The sequence below is a fragment of the Hyla sarda genome, unplaced genomic scaffold, assembly GCF_029499605.1.
Source record: "Hyla sarda isolate aHylSar1 unplaced genomic scaffold, aHylSar1.hap1 scaffold_69, whole genome shotgun sequence".
Classification (NCBI taxonomy): Eukaryota; Metazoa; Chordata; class Amphibia; order Anura; family Hylidae; genus Hyla; species Hyla sarda.
The window spans coordinates 319,179-343,218 of NW_026610707.1; the positions used below are offsets into that span (position 1 = coordinate 319,179).

At 45.8% G+C, this 24,040-nt stretch overlaps 1 protein-coding gene across 1 annotated transcript in view; it reads left to right on the forward strand.

The window, feature by feature from the left end:
• The window catches only part of DENND2B (DENN domain containing 2B), an 80,694-nt gene that overhangs the window by 20,632 nt on the left and 36,022 nt on the right, over window positions 1-24,040 (forward strand). The window contains exons 2-3 of the mRNA XM_056554377.1: window positions 7,735-8,916; window positions 12,448-12,584. Of these exons, the coding sequence (XP_056410352.1) occupies window positions 7,735-8,916; window positions 12,448-12,584 (1,319 nt within the window). The remainder of the gene's footprint in view (window positions 1-7,734; window positions 8,917-12,447; window positions 12,585-24,040) is intronic.

Sequence of the window (24,040 nt, forward strand, 5' to 3'; positions counted from 1 at the left end):
CTACATGACTCCTCCAGGACATACAGCAGCTGATCAGTACTGGAAAGACTACATGACTCCCTCCAGGACATACAGCAGCTGATAAGTACTGGAAAGACTACATGACTCCTCCAGGACATACAGCAGCTGATCAGTACTGGAAAGACTACATGACTCCTCCAGGACATACAGCAGCTGATAAGTACAGGAAAGACTACATGACTCCTCCAGGATATACAGCAGCTGATAAGTACTGGAAAGACTACATGACTTCTCCAGGACATACAGCAGCTGATCAGTACTGGAAAAACTACATGATTCCTCCAGGACATACAGCAGCTGATCAGTACTGGAAAGACTACATGACTCCTCCAGGACATACAGCAGCTGATAAGTACTGGAAAGACTACATGATTCCTCCAGGACATACAGCAGCTGATAAGTACTGGAAAGACTACATGACTCCTCCAGGACATACAGCAGCTGATCAGTACTGGAAAGACTACATGACTTCCTCCAGGACATACAGCAGCTGATCAGTACTGGAAAGACTACATGACTCCTCCAGGACATACAGCAGCTGATAAGTACTGGAAAGATTACATGATTCCTCCAGGACATACAGCAGCTGATCAGTACTGGAAAGATTACATGATTCCTCCAGGACATACAGCAGCTGATAAGTACAGGAAAGACTACATGACTCCTCCAGGACATACAGCAGCTGATAAGTACTGGAAAGACTACATGACTTCTCCAAGACATACAGCTGCTGATCAGTACTGGAAAGACTACATGACTCCTCCAGGACATACAGCAGCTGATAAGTACAGGAAAGACTACATGACTCCTCCAGGATATACAGCAGCTGATAAGTACTGGAAAGACTACATGACTTCTCCAGGACATACAGCAGCTGATAAGTACTGGAAAGACTACATGATTCCTCCAGGACATACAGCAGCTGATAAGTACTGGAAAGACTACATGATTCCTCCAGGACATACAGCAGCTGATAAGTACTGGAAAGACTACATGACTCCTCCAGGACATACAGCAGATGATAAGTACTGGGAAGACAACATGATTCCTCCAGGACATACAGCAGCTGATAAGTACTGGAAAGACTACATGACTCCTCCAGGACATACAGCAGCTGATCAGTACTGGAAAGACTACATGACTTCCTCCAGGACATACAGCAGCTGATCAGTACTGGAAAGACTACATGACTCCTCCAGGGCATACAGCAGCTGATAAGTACTGGAAAGATTACATGATTCCTCCAGGACATACAGCAGCTGATAAGTACTGGAAAGATTACATGATTCCTCCAGGACATACAGCAGCTGATAAGTACAGGAAAGACTACATGACTCCTCCAGGACATACAGCAGCTGATAAGTACTGGAAAGACTACATGACTCCTCCAGGACATACAGCAGCTGATCAGTACTGGAAAGACTACATGACTCCCTCCAGGACATACAGCAGCTGATAAGTACTGGAAAGACTACATGACTCCTCCAGGACATACAGCAGCTGATCAGTACTGGAAAGACTACATGACTCCTCCAGGACATACAGCAGCTGATAAGTACAGGAAAGACTACATGACTCCTCCAGGATATACAGCAGCTGATAAGTACTGGAAAGACTACATGACTTCTCCAGGACATACAGCAGCTGATCAGTACTGGAAAAACTACATGATTCCTCCAGGACATACAGCAGCTGATCAGTACTGGAAAGACTACATGACTCCTCCAGGACATACAGCAGCTGATAAGTACTGGAAAGACTACATGATTCCTCCAGGACATACAGCAGCTGATAAGTACTGGAAAGACTACATGACTCCTCCAGGACATACAGCAGCTGATCAGTACTGGAAAGACTACATGACTTCCTCCAGGACATACAGCAGCTGATCAGTACTGGAAAGACTACATGACTCCTCCAGGACATACAGCAGCTGATAAGTACTGGAAAGATTACATGATTCCTCCAGGACATACAGCAGCTGATCAGTACTGGAAAGATTACATGATTCCTCCAGGACATACAGCAGCTGATAAGTACAGGAAAGACTACATGACTCCTCCAGGACATACAGCAGCTGATAAGTACTGGAAAGACTACATGACTTCTCCAAGACATACAGCTGCTGATCAGTACTGGAAAGACTACATGACTCCTCCAGGACATACAGCAGCTGATAAGTACAGGAAAGACTACATGACTCCTCCAGGATATACAGCAGCTGATAAGTACTGGAAAGACTACATGACTTCTCCAGGACATACAGCAGCTGATAAGTACTGGAAAGACTACATGATTCCTCCAGGACATACAGCAGCTGATAAGTACTGGAAAGACTACATGATTCCTCCAGGACATACAGCAGCTGATAAGTACTGGAAAGACTACATGACTCCTCCAGGACATACAGCAGATGATAAGTACTGGGAAGACAACATGATTCCTCCAGGACATACAGCAGCTGATAAGTACTGGAAAGACTACATGACTCCTCCAGGACATACAGCAGCTGATCAGTACTGGAAAGACTACATGACTTCCTCCAGGACATACAGCAGCTGATCAGTACTGGAAAGACTACATGACTCCTCCAGGACATACAGCAGCTGATAAGTACTGGAAAGATTACATGATTCCTCCAGGACATACAGCAGCTGATAAGTACTGGAAAGATTACATGATTCCTCCAGGACATACAGCAGCTGATAAGTACAGGAAAGACTACATGACTCCTCCAGGACATACAGCAGCTGATAAATACTGGAAAGACTACATGACTTCTCCAAGACATACAGCTGCTGATCAGTACTGGAAAGACTACATGACTCCTCCAGGACATACAGCAGCTGATAAGTACAGGAAAGACTACATGACTCCTCCAGGATATACAGCAGCTGATAAGTACTGGAAAGACTACATGACTTCTCCAGGACATACAGCAGCTGATAAGTACTGGAAAGACTACATGATTCCTCCAGGACATACAGCAGCTGATAAGTACTGGAAAGACTACATGATTCCTCCAGGGCATACAGCAGCTGATCAGTACTGGAAAGACTACATGACTCCTCCAGGACATACAGCAGCTGATAAGTACTGGGAAGACAACATGACTTCCTCCAGGACATACAGCAGCTGATCAGTACTGGAAAGACTACATGACTCCTCCAGGACATACAGCAGCTGATAAGTACTGGAAAGACTACATGACTCCTCCAGGACATACAGCAGTTGATAAGTACAGGAAAGATTACATGACTCCTCCAGGACATACAGCAGCTGATTAGTACTGGAAAGACTACATGACTCCTCCAGGACATACAGCAGCTGATAAGTACTGGAAAGACTACATGACTCCTCCAGGATATACAGCAGCTGATAAGTACTGGAAAGACTACATGACTCCTCCAGAAAATACAGCAGCTGATCAGTACTGGAAAGACTACATGACTCCTCCAGAAAATACAGCAGCTGATAAGTACTGGAAAGACTACATGACTCCTCCAGGACATACAGCAGCTGATAAGTACTGGACAGACTTCATGACTCCTCCCGGACATACAGCAGCTGATAAGTACTGGAAAGACTACATGACTCCTCCAGAAAATACAGCAGCTGATCAGTACTGGAAAGACTACATGACTCCTCCAGGATATACAGCAGCTGATCAGTACTGGAAAGACTACATGACTCCTCCTGGACATACAGCAGCTGATAAGTACTGGAAAGACTACATGACTCCTCCAGGATATACAGCAGCTGATCAGTACTGGAAAGACTACATGACTCCTCCAGAAAATACAGCAGCTGATAAGTACTGGAAAGACTACATGACTCCTCCAGGACATACAGCAGCTGATAAGTACTGGACAGACTTCATGACTCCTCCCGGACATACAGCAGCTGATAAGTACTGGAAAGACTACATGACTCCTCCAGAAAATACAGCAGCTGATCAGTACTGGAAAGACTACATGACTCCTCCAGGATATACAGCAGCTGATCAGTACTGGAAAGACTACATGACTCCTCCTGGACATACAGCAGCTGATAATTACTGGAAAGACTACATGACTCCTCCAGGACATACAGCAGCTGATCAGTACTGGAAAGACTACATGACTCCTCCAGGACATACAGCATTTGATAAGTACTGGAAAGACTACATGACTCCTCCAGGACATACAGCAGCTGATCAGTACTGGAAAGACTACATGACTCCTCCAGGACATACAGCAGCTGATAAGTACTGGAAAGACTACATGACTCCTCCAGGACATACAGCAGCTGATCAGTACTGGAAAGACTACATGACTCCTCCAGGGTATACAGCAGCTGATCAGTACTGGAAAGACTAAATGACTCCTCCAGGACATACAGCAGCTGATCAGTACTGGAAAGACTACATGACTCCTCCAGGACATACAGCAGCTGATCAGTACTGGAAAGACTACATGACTCCTCCAGGATATACAGCAGCTGATCAGTACTGGAAAGACTAAATGACTCCTCCAGGACATACAGCAGCTGCTAAGTACTGGAAAGACTACATGACTCCTCCAGGACATACAGCAATTTACAATTCTGTATGCAGTTTACTATTCTGGAGTTCCCCTTTTAAGCAGATGTGAGGTGTGCGCCTGGTGTCAGCGGCAGGATTGGCGGATTTTGCTTAAGCTCCGCCTCTGTTAGCGGCACAGTTTGGCATTTGCTCAAAACCAATATGAAAGGGCAGAATAGAGGGAGCCGCGGATTTTGTTTGAAGAGCTGCGGAGGCCGTTCTCTTGTGTTTAGAGAGTGAAGATTACTGCGCTCGACGTCAGGGCGACTCCAGCTGTTGCAAAACTACAACTCCCAGCATGCCCGGACAGCAAACGGCTGTCCGGGCATGCTGGGAGTTGTAGTTCTGCAACAGCTGGAGGCACATGTGTTTGGAAACACTGTATTGAATAGGACATGAGGGGGCGGCTGATGTAAAGGGGAGGGGGTCCGGAGTGCAGGGTTTCCCCATAACGTCACCACTGGTGCAGACGGGGCGTTTTTGGTGCAGTTTTTACCTTATTAGTCAGGGCCTCCTGTCTGGCTGGGGCTCAGGAGGATGTCACTGCCAGTCTCCCTACACCCCATCAGTCCGGGCCCCGAGCTGTGCGTCCGGCCCCGTCTGGCTCTGTTTGTCATGGTGATGGGATCCAAGCGCCGGACACCTCTGTGGACCAAGGCTTTTTATGGTGTTTGCTGTAGAGATGGGAGTCCTGTGGCTCGGCCCGCTATGTGGCGTAGACGGGGCCGGCCGTACGCAGCAATCAATTAGGGATGTCACAGTACTAGATATTTTCTTCAGGAGCCTGGGAAAGCTGGGTGGCATACAGTAACATCTGGTATTTCTCTTCATGTCTTCAGTATAGCTGTTACACCAGACAGATATTCTCTTTAGGAGACTGGGAAAGCTGGGTGGCACATAGTACACAGTGCAGGGCTCACAGTACTTCCCCAGCTTTATAAGACTCCTGAATGGCAGAATACTAGTGTGACATCTGGTACTCTTTTCTTTGTCTTCTATATGGTTGCTATACCAGACAGGTATTCACTTCAGGAGACTGGGAAAGCTGGGTGGCACATTGCACACAGTGCTAAGCTTACCGTACTCCCCCAGCTTTATAAGACTCCTGAATGCTGGGGCACTAGTGTAACATCTGGTACTTCTCTTCATGTCTTTAGTATAGCTGTTGCACCAGACAGATATTCACTTTAGGAGACTGGGAAAGCTGGGTGGCAGCCCATACACAGTGCAGGGCTCACAGTACTTACCCAGCTTTATCTTTATAAGACTCCTGAATGGCAGAATACAAGTGTGATATCTGGTAACTTTCTTTATGTCTTCAATATGGTTGCTACACCAGACAGCTATTCACTTCAGGAGACTGGGAAAGCTGGGTGGCACCCAGTACACAGTGCAGGGCTCACAGTACTTACCCAGCTTTATAAGACTCCTGAATGGCAGAATACAAGTGTGATATCTGGTAACTTTCTTTATGTCTTCAATATGGTTTCTACACCAGACAGATATTCACTTCAGGAGACTGGGAAAGCTGGGTGGCACATGGCACACAGTGCAAAGCTTACTGTGCTCCCCCAGCTTTATAAGACTCCTGTGACATCTGGTACTTCTCTTCATGCCTCCAGTATAGTTGTTGCCTTAGATACATATTCTCTTTAGGAGACTGGGAAAGTTTGGTGGCAAGCAGTATAAAGTTCAGAGCTTACAGTTCTCCCCCAGCTTTATAAGTCTTCTGAATGGCAGAATATTGGTGTGACATCTGGTACTTTTCTTTATGTCTCCTATATGATTACTACACCAGACAGCTATTCCCTTCAGAAGACTGGGAAAGCTGGGCGGCACACAGTACGCACTGCAGAGCTTACAGTACTCCCTCCATCCCAGCTTTCTAAGACCCCTGTGTGACAGAATACTAGCGTGACATCTGGTACTTCTTGTTATGTTTTCTATATGGCTGCTTCGTCTAACAGATATTCTCTTTAGGAGACTGGTACAGCTGGGTGGCACACAATACACAGTGCAGAGCTCACTGTACTCCCTCAACTTTATAAGACTCCTGAATGGCAGAATACTAGTGTGACATCTGGTCCTTCTCTTCATGTCTCCAATATAGCCGTTGCCTTAGATACGTATTCTCTTTAGGAGGCTGGGAAAGCTGGGTGGCAAGCAGTTTAAAGTTTAGAGCTTACAGTACTCCCCCAGCTTTATAAGACTCCTGAATGGCATAATACAAGTGTGACATCTGGTACTTCTCTTCATGTCTCCAATATAGCCTTTGCCTTAGATACATATTCTCTTTAGGAGGCTGGGAAAGCTGGGTGGCAAGCAGTATACAGTTTAGAGCATACAGTACTCCCCCAGCTTTATAAGACTCCTGAATGGCAGAATACAAGTGTGACATCTGGTACTTCTCTTTATGTCTCTTGTGCTGGTTCCCCGTGACATTACCGAGAGGGCTGGGGCTATGATGTCATCAGAAGCTCTCAGTAGTGCAGCCTCAGGCTTTAGGCCTAGAATAATCATGAACAGTGAGTAATTATTATTACAGTATGAGAATATTCATTTGCATCTCTACCTTTTAGGCCTTGTTCACACAGTTATTTCACCATGGGATTTAGAGCACAATATGGAGGCATAAGACGCTAAAGGGGTACTCCGGACTAAAACAATTTATTTTCTAATTAACTGGAGCAGAAAATGAAACAGATTAGTAAATAACGTCTATACATTAATCCTAATCCTTCCAGTACTTATCAGCTGCTCTCTGCTGACACCTCTGCCCATGTCAGGAACTGTCCAGAGCAGGAGAGCTGTGCTATGGGGATTTGCTCCTACTCTGGACAGTTCCTGACATGGGCAGAGGTGTCAGACAGAAAAGAACAACTCAACTTCAGCAGCTGATAAGTACTGGTAGGATTAAGATTTTTTAATAAAAGTCATTTACAAATCTGTTTAACTTTCTGGAGCCAGTTGATGTGAAAAAAATTGCTTTTCAGCGGAGTATTTGTTTAACACTGGGTGAAAGGAAGTTTATTGTAGCGCCCCCCAGTGGTAAGCTAACATTAAGGCTCTATATATGCTACATGACCACGCCTGTGATGCAATGCTCCAAACATGTGACGTCACATGATAACAATGTGTCCTCCTCTCTCCAGGTCTCAGTCGGTGTCTCCCCCACCGGTTCTGTCTCCGATCCGGACACCATCGTACCCTCTCAGTGACAGCGAGGAGATCTGCAGAGCCAACAGATTCCCCAACATATCCAACAATAACAGACTGGTCATCAAAGACTGGACCCTGCGAGGATCTACCGTAAGAGACCTGCGCTCTCCGGGGGCCGCCTCCAACCACTTGTCTAAATCGGTCAGCGTCGCTTGTCTGGACAAAAGACTCTCTGTGTATAAGGGACCCAACCAGAAAGAGAATGTATTGGAGGCCAAGGACGGAGACGTAATCGGGAACTGCCAGATCAGCCGGAGCACGCTCTCCTTGGGGTCGGCCGCCAACCAGCGCAGCCGACCGCATAACAACAGATCCACCATCCGCTCCAAAGTGCTCGACATCAGGCGTAAGATTTCAGAATGGGAATGCCGAGGAGAAGCGTCCCCGCGTCTCAGCCTCTTTGTGGACAGAGGAGACCAGGGTGACCGCTCCACCAGTGAAGGATGCCCCAGCACGTTGGCGTCGCCATCATGCAGTGAGAAGACCTTCGACTTCAAAGGATACCGGAGAATGAGCAGAACGTTTTCTGAGTGTTCTTACCCGGAGACAGAAGAGGAGGAGACGACTGCTTCTGAGCGGGAGTCTCTTCACCGGTATGAGAGGCGGTCCAGTAGGACAGAACCCGCCAACGCCTTCGTACGGGGGCCCAGGAAGGAGTCTTCTGCCGTGCTGAACAGGATCCAGAAGATCGAGCAGGCCCTGAAGGAGAACCCGGGTATGGGCCTCCCCCAGCTGCCCAGCAGTTGTTTCAGTGTGGACCTTGGGAGGAAACGCTCCATAACTTCTGGTACTTTAGAGAGTCCGAGCGACAAACCTGCGAATGTAAATACCATAAATGAACAGGAGCATTTCAACGAGAAGAATGCCAAAGCCAAACAAGGACTTACTCCAAACTCTGGTAGTCCGACTGTGGCCCCCGAGAGCCCCGCAACTGACGTCAACCCTGTCCCCAAACCCAAAAGGACATTCGAGTATGAAGCTGATAAAAGCCACAGGAACAACCCAAACAATCTACCTCCATCCTCATCTCCCGTATCCCCACCCCCGCTCCCCTCAACGCCGGCACCGCCTGTCACCAGGAGGCCCAAGAAGGATCACCGCAGATCTCAAAGCAGGTAAGTGATCTTTATATTACCATGTACAGGAGAGGCTGTGTGGTTATACCACTATGGTTCATATCACTATACTGTATACAGGAGATGCCCAGGATATACCACTATGGTCCATATCACTATATACAGGAGATGTCCAGGATATACCACTATGGTCCATATCACTATATACAGGAGATGTCCAGGATATACCACTATGGTTCATATCACTATATACAGGAGATGTCCAGGATATACCACTATGGTCCATATCACTATATACAGGAGATGCCCAGGATATACCACTATGGTCCATATCACTATATACAGGAGATGCCCAGGATATTCCACTATGGTCCATATCACTATATACAGGAGATGCCCAGGATATACCACTATGGTCCATATCACTATATACAGGAGATGCCCAGGATATACCACTATGGTCCATATCACTATATACAGGAGATGTCCAGGATATACCACTATGGTCCATATCACTATATACAGGAGATGTCCAGCATATACCACTATGGTCCATATCACTATATACAGGAGATGTCCAGGATATACCACTATGGTTCATATCACTATATACAGGAGATGTCCAGGATATACCACTATGGTCCATATCACTATATACAGGAGATGCCCAGGATATACCACTATGGTTCATATCACTATATACAGGAGATGCCCAGGATATTCCACTATGGTCCATATCACTATATACAGGAGATGCCCAGGATATACCACTATGGTCCATATCACTATATACAGGAGATGTCCAGGATATACCACTATGGTCCATATCACTATATACAGGAGATGCCCAGGATGTACCACTATGGTCCATATCACTATATACAGGAGATGCCCAGGATATTCCACTATGGTCCATATCACTATATACAGGAGATGCCCAGGATATACCACTATGGTCCATATCACTATATACAGGAGATGCCCAGGATATACCACTATGGTCCATATCACTATATACAGGAGATGTCCAGGATATACCACTATTCTCCATATCATTATATACAGGAGATGCCCAGGATATACCACTATGGTCCATATCACTATATACAGGAGATGCCCAGGATATACCACTATGGTCCATATCACTATATACAGGAGATGTCCAGGATATACCACTATGGTCCATATCACTATATACAGCAGATGCCCAGGATATACCACTATGGTTCATATCACTATATACAGGAGATGCCCAGTATATACCGCTGTGGTCCATATCACTATATACAAGAAATGTCCAGGATATACCACTATGGTCCATATCACTATATATAGGAGATGCCCATGATATACCACTATGGTCCATATCACTATATACAGGAGATGCCCAGTATATACCACTATGGTCCATATCACTATATACAGGAGATGCCCAGTATATACCACTATGGTCCATATCACTGTATACAGAAGATGCCCAGCATATACAACTATGGTCCATATCACTATATACAGGAGATGCCCAGTATATACTGATGTGGTCCATATCACTATATACAGGAGATGCCCAGGATATACCGCTATGGTCCATATCACTATATACAGGAGATGCCCAGGATATACCGCTATGGTCCATATCACTATATACAGGAGATGCCCAGGATATACCACTATGGTCCATATCACTATATACAGGAGATGCCCAGGATATACCACTATGGTCCATATCACTATATACAGGAAATGCCCAGGATATACCACTATGGTCCATATCACTATATACAGGAGATGCCCAGGATATTCCACTATGGTCCATATCACTATATACAGGAGATGCCCAGGATATACCACTATGATCCATATCACTATATACAGGAGATGTCCAGGATATATCGCTATGGTCCATATCACTATATACAGGAGATATACAGGATATATCGCTATGGTCCATATCACTATATACAGGAGATGACCAGGATATACCACTATGTTCCATATTACTATGTACAGGAAATGCCCAGGATATACCACTATGGTCCATATCACTATATACAGGAGATGCCCAGTATATACCACTGTGGTTCATATCACTATATACAGGAGATGCCCAGGATATACCACTATGGTCCATATCACTATATACAGGAGATGCCCAGGATATACCACTATGGTCCATATCACTATATACAGGAGATGCCCAGGATATACCGCTATGGTCCATGTCACTACATACAGGAGATGCCCATGATATACCACTATGGTCCATATCACTATATACAGGAGATGCCCATGATATACCACTATGGTTCATATCACTATATACAGGAGATGCCCAGGATGTACCACTATGGTCCATATCACTATATACAGGAGATGCCCATGATATACCACTATGGTTCATATCACTATATACAGGAGATGCCCAGGATAAACCGCTATGGTCCATGTCACTATATACAGGAGATGCCCATGATATACCGCTATGGTCCATGTCACTATATACAGGAGATGCCCATGATATACCACTATGGTTCATATCACTATATACAGGAGATGCCCAGGATATACTGCTATGGTCCATATCACTATATACAGGAGATGTCCAGGATATACCGCTATGGTCCATATCACTGTATACAGGAGATGTCCAGGATATTCCACTATGGTCCATATCACTATATACAGGAGATGTCCAGGATATTCCACTATGGTCCATATCACTATATACAGGAGATGCCCAGGATATACCACTATGGTTCATATGACTATATACAGGAGATGTCCAGGATATACCGCTATTCTCCATATCACTATATACAGGAGATGCCCAGGATGTACCACTATGGTCCATATCACTATATACAGGAGATGCCCAGGATATACCTCTATGGTCCATATCACTATATACAGGAGATGCCCAGGATATACCACTATGGTCCATATCACTATATACAGGAGATGCCCAGGATATACCACTATGGTCCATATCACTATATACAGGAGAATCCCAGGATGTACCACTATGGTCCATATCACTATATACAGGAGATGCCCAGGATATACTGCTATGGTCCATATCACTATATACAGGAGATGTCCAGGATATACCACTATGGTTCATATGACTATATACAGGAGATGCCCAGGATATACCACTATGGTCCATATCACTATATTCAGGAGATGCCCAGGATATACCGCTATGGTCCATATCACTATATACAGGAGATGTCCAGCATATACCACTATGGTCCATATCACTATATACAGGAGATGCCCAGGATATACCACTATGGTCCATATCACTATATACAGGAGATGCCCAGGATATACAACTATGGTCCATATCACTATATACAGGAGATGCCTAGTATATACCACTATGGTCCATATCACTATATACAGGAGATGCCCAGGATATACCGCTATGGTCCATATCACTATATACAGGAGATGCCCAGGTTATACCTCTATAACAGTTCTATAGGGACTGACAGTGTTATCATGGCCTCTGTATATGGTATAATCCCATTTTCTCCATATATTGAGGTTGTAACCATCTTCTTATAGAAAGTCTCTGGAGTTTGAAGACGCCTCCAGTGTTCAGTCCTTGGGTTCCCCGTCCCCAGTAGAGAATGGTACGGAGAAGAAGCGCCGTTCTGGTTCTAAAAGCACTTTAGAGGAGAACGCCTACGAGGATATTGTGGGTAAGGACCTTAATGTCTACATATAAGTTCTGTGTCACGTTTCCACAGATTTCAAGTTGATAAAATTCTATTTTACACTTAGTCACTTAAAGAAGCACTCCAGGATTTTTTTGCCCATTTCTTGAACACTCCCCATCACTAAGGCCTACAGGACCATCTGTTTCGTTCCAGCACAGCTGCATCTATGCAGTTCATTACTATAACTGGGTCACGTGATCACCGTCCTGACCCACAGAAAATCACAGTATTTAATGTGTCAGAGAAAGTGGTCAGTTCTGAGTCAGCTGACTTCCTGTCAACTACATACATCTATCTGTATACTGCTGCTATCTCTATGTGATCAGTACATATAGCAGTTCTACATCTCATCTCCAGCTCTATCTATATACTGCTGCTATCTCTATGTGATCAGTACATATAGTAGTTATACCCTCCCCTCCAGCTCTATCTGTATACTGCTGCTATCTCTATAGGATCAGGATATATAGTTGTTATATACCTACCCTCCAGCTTTATCTTTATACTGCTGCTATCTCTATAGGATCAGGATATATAAGAGTTATATACCTACCCTGCAGCTTTGTCTTTATACTCTTCTATCTCTATAGGATCAGGATATATAGTAGTTATACACCTCCGCTCCAGCTGGATCTGTATACGGCTGCTATCTTAATGAGATCAGAATATATAGTAGTTATACACCTCCCCTCCAGCTCTATCTGTATTCTGCTGCTATCTCTATGGGATCAGGATATATAACACTTCTACACCTTCCCTCCAGCTCTATCTGTATACTGCTGCTGCTATCTCTTATGTGATCCTGATATAAAGTAGTTATACCTCTCCCTGGATTTCCGGCATGCTGGGAGTTGTAGTTTTTCTACAGCTGGAGGCATCCTGGTTGGGAAACACTGTGATATATAGTAGTTTTACATCTATACTGAGGTTGTGTTCGCACAATTTTATTCTAACACAGCAAAAAAATTAATAAGTGCTGCTGTGCAATTTTGCTAATTACGGTAAAAAAACTGCAACTTTGCATCAAAAACAGCCAAAATGCAGTAAAAATTTGTTAAAATTGAGTAAAAATTGAAGGTGTGAACACAACCTAAAAATTCTGATCTTTATAAAACACCTAAGTTGTGATTTTAGGTCAAATCACTTTCTCCTGACAATGTTTCTCTAAAAAAGGCACGTTAATGGTCTATTCACACGTACAGTATTCGGTGCAGATTTGATGCTGCAGATTTCAATGTAAACTGAACACAGCTTGAAATCCTGCGCATCAAATCTGCGCAGAATACTGTATGTGTGAATAGACCCTAAGAAGATAAATACATATAAACTGCACATGATGTGAACTGATCCCAATCTTTTTAGTTCACCTGGGAGACCTCCAGCACCAGAAACCTGACTCCACACCTTCTCTCTCTGCAAAGCCAAAGGATTCATGGGAAATGTAAGAAGGATTAGGAAATCATTTCAGTGATGAAATTTCAATCGGTATGGCTAAAAACTTATGTCTGCCACATCCGCTAAAGCAGGGAAACACAATGCATACTCCAGAACCTCTACATTATTCTCTAATGATAGACTATTCTGCAATATAAGAAAAAAAATTCCCTGGAGTGCTTCTTTAAAGGGCTACTCCGCCCCTATCCAGAGGAAAAGGATAAGATGTCTGATCATGGGGGTCCCCAGATCTTGGCTGCGGCACCCCAGACATCCGGTGTCCATGCTGGATGACTGGCGATGCGGGGCGGAGGCTGGTAACATCACGGTCATGTCCCCTCGTGACATCACGGCCACGCCCCCTAAATGCAAGTCTATGGGAGGGGCGTGACAGCCGTCACGCCCCTCCCATAGACTTGCATTTAGGGGTTGTGACCGTAACATCATGAGCGGGTCGTGACAGTGACGTCACAAGCCTCCAGCGCTGCACCCGGGAGAGCAGCGGGACCCCTCTGATCAGACATCTTATCCCCTATCCTTTGGATAGGGGGATAAGATGCCTAGGGGGGGAGTACCCCTTTAACTTTCCAAGAGACAAATATAAATAAACGGAATTTTCGAGCTGTTGACATAAGAAGACGACTCGGTGACGTGTAGAATATCTGTATCTATAAATTCCCATGAAGCTCCATTCTTGTGTATTAATAGACTCAGGGATATGGCATGTAGATTGTTGCCCTATCTCTGGTTATGGTTGTCCAGCTTCATTCTCTGGGATTTGGTGGCGGTGCGTTCCGAGGACCAGGACAACCGTAGCCAATAGCGTCTGTCCACAGCCAGAGCCAAACATTGGTGTGAGCGCAAGTTCATTTCTCATATGTTACACGGATAAGTCAGCGGAGCCGATATTAAAAACACATTGTCTGCCGAGCAGCCGGAGCTCCGTGAAGAAGAAGCCATGGCTGTGCTCCAGATTGTATTTATATAAAGCGGAGAAGATGCAGAAGAATCCATCCGTGGGCCGAGTGCGGCGGCAGCGTGACCTCTGGACGGTCCTCGTGTTTATTCTCCCCACGGACAAGATGATCCGTCCTCTGTCTCGCTGATCACTATCTCCTAATATCCCCTCCTCGGAGGGATCAGTCTACAGCACTATATGAATCTCATCCACCAGGAACAAAATGGCATTTTCTGAAAATGTTCTCTCTTATAATATTCAGCTGAAATCAGACAAATCATAGAAGGATTTATTCAAAGGGAACATTGATGACCTATTGATGAACCATAAAGATCATTGTCCACGATTAGGGACCCCAATTTACTGCAAGGACCCTGGACACTATTCTGCTGGTGAGATCACTGTGTACATACATTGCATTACTTATCCTTTACTGATCCTGAGTTATATCCTGTATTATACTCCAGGGCTGTACTCACTATTCTGCTGATGGGGTCACTGTGTATATACATTACATTACTTATCCTGTACTGATCCTGAGTTGTATCCTGTATTATACTCCAGAGCTGTACTCACTATTCTGCTGGTGAGATCACTGTGTACATACATTGCATTACTTATCCTTTACTGATCCTGAGTTATATCCTGTATTATACTCCAGAGCTGTACTCACTATTCTGCTGGTGAGATCACTGTGTACATACATTACATTACTTATCCTGTACTGATCCTGAGTTATATCCTGTATTATACTCCAGAGCTGTACTCACTATTCTGCTGGTGAGGTCACTGTGTACATACATTACATTACTTATCCTGTACTGATCCTGAGTTATATCCTGTATTATACTCCAGAGCTGTACTCACTATTCTGCTGGTGAGGTCACTGTGTACATACATTACATTACTTATCCTGTACTGATCCTGAGTTATATCCTGTATTATACTCCAGAGCTGTACTCACTATTCTGCTGGTGAGATCACTGTGTACATACATTACATTACTTATCCTGTACTGATCCTGAGTTATATCCTGTATTATACCCCAGAGCTGTACTCACTATTCTGCTGGTGTGGTCACTGTGTACATACATTACATTACTTATCCTGTACTGATCCTGAGTTATATCCTGTATTATACTCCAGAGCTGTACTCACTATTCTGCTGGTGAGATCACTGTATACATATATTACATTACTTATCCTGTACTGATCCTGAGTTATATCCTGTATTATACTCCAGAGCTGTACTCACTATTCTGCTGGTGAGATCACTGTATACATATATTACATTACTTATCCTGTACTGATCCTGAGTTATATCCTGTATTATACTCCAGAGCTGTACTCACTATTCTGCTGGTGAGGTCACTGTGTACATACATTACATTACTTATCCTGTACTGATCCTGAATTATATCCTGTATTATACTACAGAGCTGCACTCACTATTCTGTTGGTGAGGTCACTGTGTACCTACATTACTTATCCTGTACTGATCCTGAGTTATATCCTGTATTATACCCCAGAGCTGTACTCACTATTCTGCTGGTGAGGTCACTGTGTACATACATTACATTACTTATCCTGTACTGATCCTGAGTTATATCCTGTATTATACTCCAGAGCTGCACTCACTATTCTGCTGGTGAGGTCACTGTGTACATACATTACATTACTTATCCTGTACTGATCCTGAGTTATATCCTGTATTATACCCCAGAGCTGTACTCACTATTCTGCTGGTGAGGTCACTGTGTATATACATTACTTATCCTGTACTGATCCTGAGTTATATCCTGTATTATACTCCAGAGCTGTACTTACTATTCTGCTGGTGAGGTCACTGTGTACATACATTACATTACTTATCCTGTACTGATCCTGAGTTATATCCTGTATTATACCCCAGAGCTGTACTCACTATTCTGCTGGTGAGGTCACTGTGTACATACATTACATTACTTATCCTGTACTGATCCTGAGTTATATCCTGTATTATACCCCAGAGCTGCACTCACTATTCTGCTGGTGGGGTCACTGTCTACATACATTACATTACTTATCCTGTACTGACTATATATGTTGTACAGCCCCCCCCCCCCCCTCCCTTCTCTTGCAGTTTCTGTCCTGTGGCCCATGTAAAGGGTTAATATAATAGTGTTCAGTTGGGGGTGTCTCCAGGTGCTGATCTCCTATCTCCAGAGGTGTCTGATCTCCCCCCCCTGTCCAGGTTTGTTATTGGATATTTTGTAGCCGGAGTCTTTGATTTCGATCGCAGAATTGAAACATTTAATATATATCATCCTGCACATCTGAACAAATAAACAGCGCTGGGGTCGTGCGGGGCTGCTGATCACGCCCATGGTCTTCTCTCACGTATCTCACTCCATACATATGAGCAAGATTCCCCAGAGGAGACCACCGGCTGACTGCCCAGACCGGAGGAGAACTGCGCTCTACATGGCGCCATTTACCATTGTGTCATCTCAGCACCAGCGAATCCCACAGCAGGATGGATATATGTAGGATTGTTACTATATTCTGGACTCTGTATGAAAACTCCACAGATACCCAATTTAGTGAGAAACTTTAGAAAATCCTTTATGCAGTGTTCTCTAGTGACCTCCAGAGCTGCACTCCTACATCTTATCTTTTCTTGTCATTCACACGTTCCTCTAGGTTACAAAAAAGTGTACAAAATGTGTGTTTGTTTGCAACCTTGTTAGCGTCTTAAAATAAAACAATGCAAACGTTCTTAATCCCTGATCCCTTTATATTCTATCTATAGGGCTCCTGTGCAGAACGATGTGTCTCCATGGTTACAGACTACAAACAATCCCTCTGCAGTCGCTGGTCACTTTACTTCTCTTGTTTTCCTCCTCTTAAAGGGCCACTCCAGTGCCCCATTGTTCTGAACATTTTGTTTAGAACACGCAGAGCCGGAGGCTGTGATCGTGACATCATGGCCACGCCCCCTCGTAACATCATGCCACACCCCCTCCATTTATGTCTATGGGAGGGGGCGTGTTGGCCGACACGCCCCCTCCCATAGACATGAATGGAGGGGTTGTGGCTGTGACGTCATGACCACTGTCACAGGAACCCAGCTTTGTTCAGAACATCAGATCAGACATCTTATCCCCTATGCTTTAGATAGGGGATAAGATGTCTATCAGTGGAGTATCCCTTTAATACTTTACAGCAGTATTCTCCAACCTGTGCCTCTCCATCTTCTACAACTACATCTCCCATTATGTGCTTTAACCCCCATCATTCAGTGACCAATTGGTAGGTCCCCAGCTTTTGCACAACTACAACTCCCATCATACCTGATTAACACATAACACTCTCCAGTTCCTTTATCTTGGCTGTCCAGATGTTTTGGAAACTAGAACTTTCATCATTCCCTGACCAACTTGTGCCTCTCCAGCTGTTGCAGGACTACAACTTCCAGCATGCCCTGACAGCCAACACCTGGGAGTTGTAGTTTTGTTATAGGTAGAGTGAAATGGAAAGACTAAAGTTGGAGAACATTGAAAAGGATAAAAACCAGAAACAAGTAACTGAAGGGGATCAGACTACACAGGGGATTGTATGTAGTCTGTTACCTTGGAGACGCATAGTTCTGCACATGACCTGCAGACACAAAACAGATCATTTGTATTGACACAATTGATAAAAGTTCCATTTAGATATTAGAATCATTGGAAACAAAGTAATAAAAGTCATATAATGAGGAACAGCGGGTGGCACCACCATATAGGTACAGATTACAGCCCAATTGTTGGTAAAAATTACCACGTTAGTGGGGGAGAGCCGGGAAAAACAATAGGGGTGCACATCAAATACAGAAAAAAGCTTTCCATAAATAGAAGAAAAAATAGAAACGTCGATGGCACTCACCTATAAAAACATCCACTTTATTGCTTCATATTAAAACATGCTGGCTCACAGCTGGACAGGAACAAAAGCCGCAGCTGTCGTGGCTGCACGGGGCGATGGCTGCTGCGGTTTTTGTTCCTGTCCAGCTGTGAGCCAGCATGTTTTAATATGAAGCAATAAAGTGGATGTTTTTATAGGTGAGTGCCATCGACGTTTCTATTTTTTGTTCTAAAGTAATAAAAGTGATTGCAAAAGTCTGCGCACCTCCGGAGAGATGAGCGCGTGCGGCTTCTTCAGATTCCACTGGACACGGTCGGTAATATTTGGCAACGCGGGAACGTTCTGTCCTAGAGTTGCAAAAACTCTTGAATGCTAAGAGACCAGATCTGTTTGTAGAAGATTATATTCACTTGTGTTGTTGCCTGGACGGGAGACAGGATGCGGCCAAAATCTGACAGTGACGTCTCCAGAAGCCTGATTGGTACCTGAACCTTCCTCAGTCTGCCCCAATCCATTAGAGATGAAAGAAATTTAAAGGGGTACTCCGTACCCAAGACATCTTATCCCCTATCCGCCACTGGGGACCCCCGCAATCTAGCATGCAGCACGCACCTGTAAGCACTGCAGGGAGCGCTGGAGGCTCTCATTGTCATGCCTCCCGAATACGGGGAAGGGGTATCGTGACATCACACCCCGCCCCTGTGTGACATCATGATCTTATTCAATTTTATAATCCTCCCAGGTCACTGCCCCCATCATGATAACCCCCCCCCCCCCCCCCCTATCTTTATTTTTATTATTTTTTAGTTTTCAACCTTGATATTTCTCTGTATTTTCTGCTCAGTCACATTCACAGACTGGGAAGGGGCGTTCCCCAGCAGGTGTGACATCATCATCTGAAGCCATACAGGGGAGAACTTCCTCCCTCACTCTGCTACACACAGCCCAGAGCAGTTCAGTGTGAGATGAGCTATGATTGGCTAAGGCTGCACATTTCCTGAATTTGGACTTCTGCCAGGCCAGCAGGAGTCCAAAGTCTGTGCAAAAGGTGGTGGGGGGAGGGGGTGATGTGCTCTGGCCAAGTAGGGAGACACCTAGTGGTGGCTTTTTTAAACACAAATAAAACATAGAAAACTTCCTTTTTTATTTAAAAAAAAAAAGTTTAATGAGAGTTCCCATTTAAAAACATCTGTCCAAAATCCTTGAATACACTTTGTAATAATGTCCAGTAATCTGCCAGACACCTGGAAACCATTATAGTCAATGTAGTGTGTTGGGCGCTGTTGGTACTTACTGCAAGATATCTGCTCCACCACCGTACACTCTCAGCCCTGTACTTTATTGTGTTCATAAACACAGAACCACTTGTGACCGCGCCAATAATCACTACAGGGAGGAAAGTCAGTACAGCGCAAATGTTACAAGAAATAATAACAATGATTTTTATTTCATGATGTAACAGCAGAATAGTGAGTGCAGTGAATAGTGAGTGCAGTCTCTGGAGGCTAAGACATGATGTAACAGCAGAATAGTGAGTGCAGCTCTGGAGGATAAGACATGATGTAACAGCAGAATAGTGAGTGCAGTTCTGGAGGTGACTGCAGTATAAGATATGATGTAACAGCAGAATAGTGAGTGAAGCTCTGGAGGATACAACATGATATAACAGCAGAATAGTGAGTGCAGCTGCTCACTGATTGTTGTTCCCGGGCTTATAAATAATATCTGGGGTCATCGTGATCTGGTGATATTGTTTATGGGGCGCTCACTTAATATCGTATCATTTTCCTCTTTCTAAGAAAACAATACCCTGTCTATAGCCGCTCCACGTCCTGGGAATGGAGAGGATTTGTCCCAGACAGGAGACTTGGCAAGTGGAGACGACGCAACACTAGAGCCTCAATACATAGCGGCAAATGATGTCCACATGTAGAGAGGCACCGAGGCCAGATAGTGACTGTGCCTCATCCCTAAGAAACCTGGAAACATAGCGCTACATAGTCACCAGCAGAGGCACCGCTACCTAGTCACCGGCGGAGGCACCGCTACCTAGTCACCGGCGGAGGCACCGCTACCTAGTCACCGGCGGAGGCACCGCTACCTAGTCACCAGCAGAGGCACCGCTACCTAGTCACCGGCGGAGGCACCGCTACCTAGTCACCGGCGGAGGCACCGCCACATAGTCACCGGCGGAGGCACCGCCACATAGTCACCGGCGGAGGCACCGCTACCTAGTCACCGGCGGAGGCACCGCTACATAGTCACCAGCGGAGGCACCGCTACCTAGTCACCGGCGGAGGCACCGCTACATAGTCACCGGCGGAGGCACCGCTACATAGTCACCGGCGGAGGCACCGCTACCTAGTCACCGGCGGAGGCACTGCTACCTAGTCACCGGCTGAGGCACCGCCACCTAGTCACCGGCGGAGGCACCGCCACCTAGTCACCGGCGGAGGCACCGCCACATAGTCACCAGCGGAGGCACCGCTACATAGTCACCAGCAGGGGCACCGCTACATAGTCTCCAGCAGGGGCACCGCCACATAGTCATCCAGTGCTCCCCAGCCTGTTGCAGTGCTGCACCATCCAGTATGCCTTCAGTTGTCCAGGGCATGATGGGGAGCTAGAAGTTTGGGAGTGCTGCTGTACCACCCTCCACCACACATTGGGGGAGATTTATCAAAACCTGTGCAGAGAAAACATTGCCTAGTTGCCCACAGCAACCAATGAGATCGCTTCTTTCATTTTAACAAGGCCTCTAAAAAATGAAAGAAGCAATCTCATTGGTTGCTATAGGCAACTTTACCTCTGCACAGGTTTTAATAAATCTCCCCCATTGTTCTCTGCATTAGCGGGATCAGCTGGTGCATTCTGGGTACAGCTCGGCCATCTGCAGAGATTGGGATTAGATTGTAATTGACTTCAGATGACAAATTCCCTGATTGAATTAATTTGGGAGAGGAAGAAAAGAGACAGTGACGGCCGAATTCCACCCGGAATTATTATATTCAAGGGCACAGTCATTGGTGCGGCCCTTGTCTAAGGCACAGTCATTGGTGCGGCCCTTGTCTAAGGCACAGTCATTGGTGCGGCCCTTGTCTAAGGCACAGTCATTGGTGCGGCCCTTGTCTAAGGCACAGTCATTGGTGCGGCCCTTGTCTAAGGCACAGTCATTGGTGCGGCCCTTGTCTAAGGCACAGTCATTGGTGCAGCCCTTGTCTAAGGCACAGTCATTGGTGCGGCCCTTGTCTAAGGCACAGTCATTGGTGCGGCCCTTGTCTAAGGCACAGTCATTGGTGCGGCCCTTGTCTAAGGCACAGTCATTGGTGCGGCCCTTGTCTAAGGCACAGTCATTGGTGCGGCTCTTGTCTAAGGCACAGTCATTGGTGCGGCTCTTGTCTAAGGCACAGTCATTGGTGCGGCTCTTGTCTAAGGCACAGTCATTGGTGCGGCCCTTGTCTAAGGCACAGTCATTGGTGCGGATCTTGTCTAAGGCACAGTCATTGGTGCGGATCTTGTCTAAGGCACAGTCATTGGTGCGGCTCTTGTCTAAGACACAGTCATTGGTGCGGCCCTTGTCTAAGGCACAGTCATTGGTGCGGCCCTTGTCTAAGGCACAGTCATTGGTGCGGCCCTTGTCTAAGGCACAGTCATTGGTGCAGATCTTGTCTAAGGCACAGTCATTGGTGCGGCCCTTGTCTAAGGCACAGTCATTGGTGCGGCCCTTGTCTAAGGCACAGTCATTGGTGCGGCTCTTGTCTAAGGCACAGTCATTGGTGCGGCCCTTGTCTAAGGCACAGTCATTGGTGCGGCTCTTGTCTAAGGCACAGTCATTGGTGCGGCCCTTGTCTAAGGCACAGTCATTGGTGCGGCCCTTGTCTAAGGCACAGTCATTGGTGCGGCCCTTGTCTAAGGCACAGTCATTGGTGCGGCCCTTGTCTAAGGCACAGTCATTGGTGCGGCCCTTGTCTAAGGCACAGTCATTGGGGCGGCCCTTGTCTAAGGCACAGTCATTGGGGCGGCCCTTGTCTAAGGCACAGTCATTGGTGTGGATCTTGTCTAAGGCACAGTCATTGGTGCGGCCCTTGTCTAAGGCACAGTCATTGGTGCGGCCCTTGTCTAAGGCACAGTCAGCTAAAAGGAGACGTTTTCGAGATATTCTTGACAGCACAGAGTATTTCAGCAGAAGAATGCACTGATCGTATGGGAGGTCACAGACTAAGAATAATAGTGAAGGATCAGGATCCCCTGCAGCACAGAGTATTTCAGGAGATATGTATATACAGCCAACGGCTGTCCGGGCACGCTGAGAGTTGTAGATTTGCAAAAGCTGGAGGCACACTGGTAGGGAAACACTGGCCTAGAATATAGCACAGCATTCCCTGAATAACAGTATTATCTGGGGTCTCTAAATATGGCATAGCGGGTGCTGCGGACCCTGTGGAGGTGGAGGACAGAGGAGTCTGGAGGAGGACAGAGGAGTCTGGAGGAGGACAGAGGAGTTTGGAGGAGGACAGGAGTCTGGAGGAGGACAGAGGAGTCTGGAGGAGGACAGAGGAGTTTGGAGGAGGACAGAGGGGTCTGGAGGAGAAGGACAGAGGAGTCTGGAGGAGGAGGACAGAGGAGACTGGAGGAGGACAGAGGGGTCTGGAGAGGTCAGCTCCTATCACCATGCCTGCTGCCCCCACACACATTAGATCATTGGTGGGCTCAGTCAGCTTGTATATGACTTATACATCCAGTGTATATCAGGTGAACCTTGTCTGGATGGAGGACGCTGTGATACCTAGAACATGCTCCAGAACTGTAGGATCCCAGTGATCATGTCGCTGCACTCACTCCCAGGCCCGCCCCGGTTTATTAATATTACAGATCCCGTCCCACATCATTCAGCCACAGATGAGACTAGAGGGCAGCGCTGTAAGAGTTAATCATCCCCTTCTCTGACTATAACTGGTCATCAGTCACAGAGTAGATGGCAGGAGGAGACCGCCGCTATTCCCGCTCACAAGAGCCCCATCCAGAGACACGGCGCAGCTGGACGATCTCCGCAGCCAGTCTCGTGAGTTATTTTTTTTTTTTTTTTTCGGGATAAAGAAAAAAACCCCATAAAGGATGGATAGTCGCGGACATGGTGCCAGATCCCAGCTGCAGATGGGAG